Source organism: Rhinatrema bivittatum, chromosome 4, assembly GCF_901001135.1.
Source record: "Rhinatrema bivittatum chromosome 4, aRhiBiv1.1, whole genome shotgun sequence".
Taxonomy (NCBI): Eukaryota; Metazoa; Chordata; class Amphibia; order Gymnophiona; family Rhinatrematidae; genus Rhinatrema; species Rhinatrema bivittatum.
Window position 1 is genome coordinate 309,757,231 of NC_042618.1, and position 6,681 is coordinate 309,763,911.

At 40.0% G+C, this 6,681-nt stretch overlaps 1 protein-coding gene across 2 annotated transcripts in view; it reads left to right on the plus strand.

Annotated features, from left to right (window-relative positions):
• LOC115090763 (myosin-1B) overlaps positions 1–6,087 on the plus strand; it is a 28,355-nt gene extending 22,268 nt beyond the window's left edge. The window contains exons 31-38 of one of the 2 annotated variants that reach the window (XM_029600249.1): positions 7–131; positions 1,185–1,493; positions 1,591–1,794; positions 3,230–3,355; positions 3,443–3,613; positions 3,702–3,806; positions 4,778–4,873; positions 5,797–6,087. In XM_029600249.1, the coding sequence (XP_029456109.1) occupies positions 7–131; positions 1,185–1,493; positions 1,591–1,794; positions 3,230–3,355; positions 3,443–3,613; positions 3,702–3,806; positions 4,778–4,873; positions 5,797–5,946 (1,286 nt within the window). In that variant the 3' untranslated portion in view covers positions 5,947–6,087. The remainder of the gene's footprint in view (positions 1–6; positions 132–1,184; positions 1,494–1,590; positions 1,795–3,229; positions 3,356–3,442; positions 3,614–3,701; positions 3,807–4,777; positions 4,874–5,796) is intronic. The other variant, XM_029600250.1, reaches the window with a different exon arrangement.
• Positions 6,088–6,681: the final 594 nt, after the last annotated feature.

A 6,681-nucleotide genomic window follows, 5' to 3' on the forward strand; every position in this document is an offset into this window, starting at 1 on the left:
CATTAGAGGAAATATCGGACCTCACTGAACAAATCTCTGAAGGAGCCAAGACTCTGCATGAACTGGAGAAAGCAAAGAAGCAAATTGAACAAGAAAAGAGTGAACTTCAGACAGCTCTGGAAGAAGCTGAGGTATCCAACTATTCACTGGTTTCCTCCTAACAAATTAACTATTCATTGTTTTCCTTCTAACAAATTATATCAATTATTAAACAAAAGCTAAAGAATTGCTTAGGGAGCTCTGCAAGTTTGGCTGAGGGATACAGAGCCTGAAGGACTGGCGTATGGATACAGAGTTTGTCACCTGTAGGACTGGATGGCTCAGTGAACAGGCACATGGATATAGAGACTTTTACACCTCTAGTACTGGATGGCTCTAGGTTTGGGAAGAGGGACACAAAACCCGTCATCTAGGACTGGATGGCATAGGGCTACAGAACTTGTCACCTCTAGGACTGTGTGGCTCAAAAGATTGGCACGGGGATACAGAGCTTGCTTTACCTACTGCTACCATAATTATTTATATGAGTCACTTTCCTTATCCACAGGATAAGTACAGCAATATGAAACAATTCTGCAAAATCTGATAACTTTTAGTATAATTGAACATATTTTAAAATATGGATGGCGTTCTATTTTCTTTGGCTGGCCAGTTTTCTCCTGCACCTTTGAACCTCTAGCTCGATTGGAACAGCCTGTATCAAGTTATAATGACATGATCCTTCATTCACAATTACTCATAGTTCCCCTCCCCCCTTTTCATATCCCCTTCCCTACTCAGCCCAGCCATCATAGCAACATTCCTCTGCCCAAGGGCCATAGACTGCAGATCACTCTGGAACTCAGCAACATGGACCCTAAGCCTGGCTTCTTAGATGCCTAAGACTGCCGCCGCCCAGGGGCTGAGAGTTCTGCCGTCACTGTATCCCTATTTCTGGCCAGCCCAGGTGGCAGAAGTCTGGTTTCTTTCATGGCGGTGCACAGTTCTATCGCTGAGCCACCAGGCTGGCAATAAGTAATAACAACATCCAAATGATATTCATTTTGTTTTACACCAATCAGTTATGAATAATTTGTTGTTTTTATGTGTTACTATAATTTATTGTTTTTATGTGTTACTATAATTTATGTGTTTTTATGTGTTACTATAATTTATTGTTTTTATGTGTTACTATCAATGCATAGGCTTCTCTTGAACATGAAGAGGGCAAAATACTTCGTATCCAGCTTGAGTTGAATCAGGTGAAAGCTGACATTGACAGGAGATTGGCCGAAAAAGATGAGGAAATTGATCAGCTGAAGAGAAACCATATTAGAGTTGTGGAGTCTATGCAGAGTACCCTGGATGCTGAGATCAGAAGCAGGAATGATGCTTTGAGGCTGAAGAAGAAAATGGAAGGGGATCTGAATGAAATGGAAATCCAGTTGAGTCATGCAAACCGACAGGCTGCAGAATCACAGAAGCAGCTGAGAAATATACAAGGTCTATACAAGGTGAGTTAGTCTAGCCTTAAATTTCACACAAAATAATATAGACCTGAGAGCATGCTGTATAAGTGGCAGCTGTAAACTGCTTTCATCTTTTGTGCAGGATGTTCAAATCCACCTGGACGATGCTTTGAGAACTCAAGAAGACCTTAAAGAGCAGTTGGCCATGGTTGAGCGCAGAGCCAACCTGTTGCAAGCTGAGATTGAAGAGATTCGGGCTGCTCTGGAGCAAACAGAGAGGAGCAGGAAGATTGCCGAGCAGGAACTTCTTGACTCAACTGAGCGGGTGCAACTTCTTCACACACAGGTAAGCAGCAAAGGCAGAAATTAAAGAAGATGATCCTGTTACAGCAAATAGGCTTGTGACAGAAAGATGATGGGTCATCATTTTAACTTTATTCTTGATATTTAGTGTTGATAGATGCCAAATTTAAACACAGTTCAGTTAGTACTGTATATAGCAAGGATTTTTTTATTTTTTTTTAAATAAAGGCCAACATATCCACTACACATTTTTGCCACAACTTTAATAGCCTGTACCTTTCCTCACCAGTTACATTAGCGAAATAAATTTCCAGGGCTGGAAATTGATGAGATTACCAATGGTCAACTCATATTGGTTAACCACTTCCTCATAGCAGCCAGAATTACTATAGTATTCTTTTGGAAGTCACAAAATAGTCCATCAAGATTGAGCTGTCTGAAAATATCATAGTCTGTTTGTTCCATGGAAAAGTTCACAGCTGAACAAGGTTGCTATTTTTCAGAATGTTTAAAGTTCATTCATGCAGAACTTTGGAGGTCAGCATTCAGAACATTTCCTCCCCTCTCTAGTCTCTTTCTTTTATCTCCTCTTTCTTCTTCTCATTGCTTCTTTCTTGCTCAGATATTTAAAATAAGACGAAGACAAATGGTATAAAGAAAGATTAGCAGTTAAAAACCATAAAGTTATTCTGTTTGTGAAAGATGGTGTCTAGGTTGCTTGTCATGGGCCTCGATTGGAAAAATTCAAATCTTTGCATCAGTACCATTGTGTTTTATTATGCCCTGAACAAAAATACTTAATTTTAAAGTAAAAAAAAAATATATGTGTATATATTCCATTTACCGACAATACTTTTCCAAAGTTAGAAGCACATATAAGAAATGTAAGTACAAACCTCGGGCTTGTGAATCCTAACTTACTAGACTGAAGGGCCATTTCCTATTTCTGTCAGCAGAATGGAAGAGCTAATTTATTTGGCATCGACTGTCTGTATTCTTTTACTGAAATGTACTCATTAATAATAATTTCTTGAGAATAACTAAAACAGAACCAAACACCAGTCAGCAACTACATTCAAATTATAAGATCCTTAACCATCCAGAAAAGTCACTCACTACTGAAAACAGCAAGACACCAGCACCCCCACCTAGAGCCATAGGTGACTATTCATTAAGATAGTAGACCCAGTAAATAAATTACCATTCCATTACCTGCTAGCCTGATGGTTAATCTTTAAGAAAGGACAGGATGATAAAAAAGCCCTCAGCTGCTATGAAGAAATGTCTACAAGAATAATATTTAAAAATAGGAATGATGCAATAAGTTTGCATCGTTGATTACATAAGCAGATGCTAAAGTATGCATCACAAAATAAAAATTGGAATGCAAACCATGGCAACAGAATGCAATGTAATTGTGTCTGTAGTCTACATCAACTTGTACATCCCACTAAGGTTATTGGTTTTCTGTTTAACAGAATACCAGCCTGATCAATACCAAGAAGAAACTGGAAACTGATATTTCCCAACTCCAAAGCGAAGTTGAGGAGGCTGTTCAGGAGGCCCGCAATGCAGAAGAGAAGGCCAAAAAGGCTATCACAGATGTAAGCATAATATATTCACCAGCTTTCTTTATGAAGAAGACGGACTAGAATGGATTTCTTTATCCTCTGTGTGGATGTTTTGAACAGGCTGCTATGATGGCTGAGGAGCTGAAGAAGGAGCAGGACACCAGCGCTCACCTGGAGAGGATGAAGAAGAACCTGGATCAAACAGTGAAGGACCTGCAGCTTCGCCTGGACGAGGCCGAGCAGCTGGCCCTGAAGGGAGGCAAGAAGCAGCTTCAGAAACTGGAAGCCAGAGTGAGTAGACTACTGGAGCTAGATGCCTGCGTCTGTTCTTACCTTTGCCGCCTCCTGGACTAATAACGTCACTGTCTTCTTGCTTCAGGTACGTGAACTGGAAAGTGAAGTTGACAATGAACAGAAGCGCAGTTCTGAGGCCATTAAAGGTGTGCGTAAATATGAAAGGCGAGTCAAGGAGCTCACATACCAGGTAAGGAAAAACGTTCCATGCACTGCAGTCTGGAATTGCAGATAAACTGTAATAAAAGTAGAAAGAGAAGGGCATTAACACCTTGCTGAAGTAGCAGCAAAACTTGAGAGAGACTCACTAAAGAAGAGATATCTGGCCCAGAGGTCATTATTATTTCTAAAGAGCACCTAATGGTAGAAAGGAGTTTAAAACACAGCTCAGTGTGAACTTTTTTTTTTTTTTTTACATGAATTTAGGGACATGTAATCCTCATTAAAAGACGTTTGCGAACCTCTTTTTAAAGAAGTGGGGCCATTTTTGACAAAATTAGTATCAGCTTTGCAGACGTCTACTGTTTATGCTGTAGATCTCATGAAAATCTTCCGAAATCAAGTTCTATAGATTTTGCTTTCAAATCTAAAAGAAATATTAAAAAAAAACAAAACAGCCACAGATTTATTTTCTAACACAAATCTAGCAGAAATGAACCAGGTGTGAGCTTGAATGGAACGGCTTTCACAAATCCCCACCAGAGATGCCAGTGCTTTCTCAGGGCACTCACTAGTTATTATGGGCCATGGGCATTTCTTCGGTTTTCTAAAGCATTCAAATAATTAGAAGGCAGCACTCCCCTGCCAGAACTGTGACCAGGCCCCCCTTAGGTCAGTAGGGAGGGGATAGCCCTTGATGATGAGAGCATTAATTTGTCTTTAATGCCCTGTGTGGAAGATTTATAAGCCAGAATCAAAACCAAAGAAACCTACACATGCCATTTTTTTCCAGTAACAGAGGGAGTTTTGCTGTTACAAGTTGAAACTGGTGTTATTTTTTTAAAATATCATAAAAGAAAAAAAAACCCTAAGCAGTTGACAGCATTGTAGACAATTTGATTCTAAACAGGACTTGATTCCTGCCAATATTTTAATGAGCCCAAAAGCAGAGTTAATATTTGTACCATTTTTGCAACTTCCTCTCTCAAAATTCCCTTCTAGTCTGAGGAAGACAGAAAGAACATTCTGAGACTGCAGGACCTGGTAGACAAGCTGCAATTGAAAGTGAAAGCATACAAGAGGCAATCTGAAGAATCTGTAAGTACCCAAGCAGTCTTATTGGGCATACACTAACCCCAGTGGCAGCTCCAGAAACTTTTGCATGGGGAGAAGATAGATGAGGTACGGGGAATTTCTTCCTTTCAGCCCCCAAAGGCTTATTTCTTGCTTCTTTTCTGCCATTAAGAAAGTTATATTTTGTCCAGAAAAATGACAGGAAACGTTTTTTTCAAATCCTGCATTACAGCAGTAGCTGAAAACTGAATACCATGCAACACAATCTTATTTTTTAGATAGCATCTTTTGTACAAATGTATTGCAAACTGTTTCATGGTCACTGTGGGAAATACTGCAAGGACTGTCAGGGAGGGAGTGAACAGAATAAGATGGGATAATATGGGATTTGATAGTCATCATTAATTACAGCAAGTACAATGATTTCAGTTGGGGAAGTGGGAAAGAACCGAGGGAAAGGAGAATGGTCCAGTTGTCAGATGATGCTGTAACTGGGATTGCTGTTTCACCTAGGTCATCCTAAAGACAATAATCCAGCCCTGATTTTGCTCCCTTGTTTACAGGGTGCTTTAGCTCAGACTGTAGGACTCTATCTCCATGCATACAATGGGGCAAAAAACTTGATCATTGTGTTCAAATTGACTTGAGTGAGATAGCAGCCATAAAAGTAACCAGAATAGGCAACCAGTCCCTGAAAGAGAGGGAGAAGATGTACCAGGCTTAGGCGCACAGAAGAAAACATGACCTAGTTGAAAGATGATGAGGGTAGCAGGTGGGCGGTTCAGGAAAGCAGCGAGGACTGACCAATGCACAGGAGTAGAGGAATCAGCAAAACTCTTGAAGGATACGAGGAATATAATCATGCCTTTACAGCATATATATATATCAAATGTCAAATGAAAACCCTACACCATGCACGTTATCACAAATAAATCTGACTTGTGCAGGAGGAGCTGTCGAACGTAAACCTGTCCAAGTACCGCAAGATCCAGCACGAGCTGGAGGAAGCCGAGGAGCGGGCAGACATCGCTGAGTCCCAGGTCAACAAACTGAGGGTCAAGACCCGGGAGGTCACCAAGATTGTACACAGTGAATAAATGATCAGTGCTTCTCAGAGCTGGGAAGTGACTGAAGAAAGGCACAAAATGTGATACGTTTCTTTCTCACTCCATTGTGTAATTCATTATTTTGTCATAAATGTCTAGAAAATAAAGGTTATAACCAATGCAGAGAATGAACCATGCTTGCTTTTCTTTTTTTTTATTCAGAAATGTAAGTTAATAATGCAAGAATATAATTTGAACAGCTATTCCAAAAGAGAATAAAGGGAGGCAGACAAAACTAAGCAAAGTTCTTCAAGTCCACAAAGACGAGTGAGGCCCCAGACATCAAGAAGGATGTGGATATTTCAGAGAAAATCCTTAGAACAGCAAAAAAATATGAGGTGGTCTAGATAACATGAGGAAGGACTGGGGTTTATTGAGCTTAAAGTAGTAATGACGGCAGTGTGCCTTGATAATGGTATTCAGGTACATATAAAAAAAAAGAGGATATACACAGGATGGTGATTGGTTCTCCATTTTAACCAGAGATACAGCAGACCAGGCTTATACTGCAGCAAGGAAGGTGAGCTTAGTCTTTAGAAAGAACTTGTAATCTAGTGTAGTCATGGTATCTCTGTCATAGGTACTCCAAAGCAATTTAGATACGTGTTTGCCTGGGGTGGTTAAGTCACTCTGGTAAAGCACTGCTACAACTGCAGTCATCCAGCTCCTATTACTTCCTATGGGCATTTAAGAAAAAAAATGACTTTTTCATTGTTCACACATTTT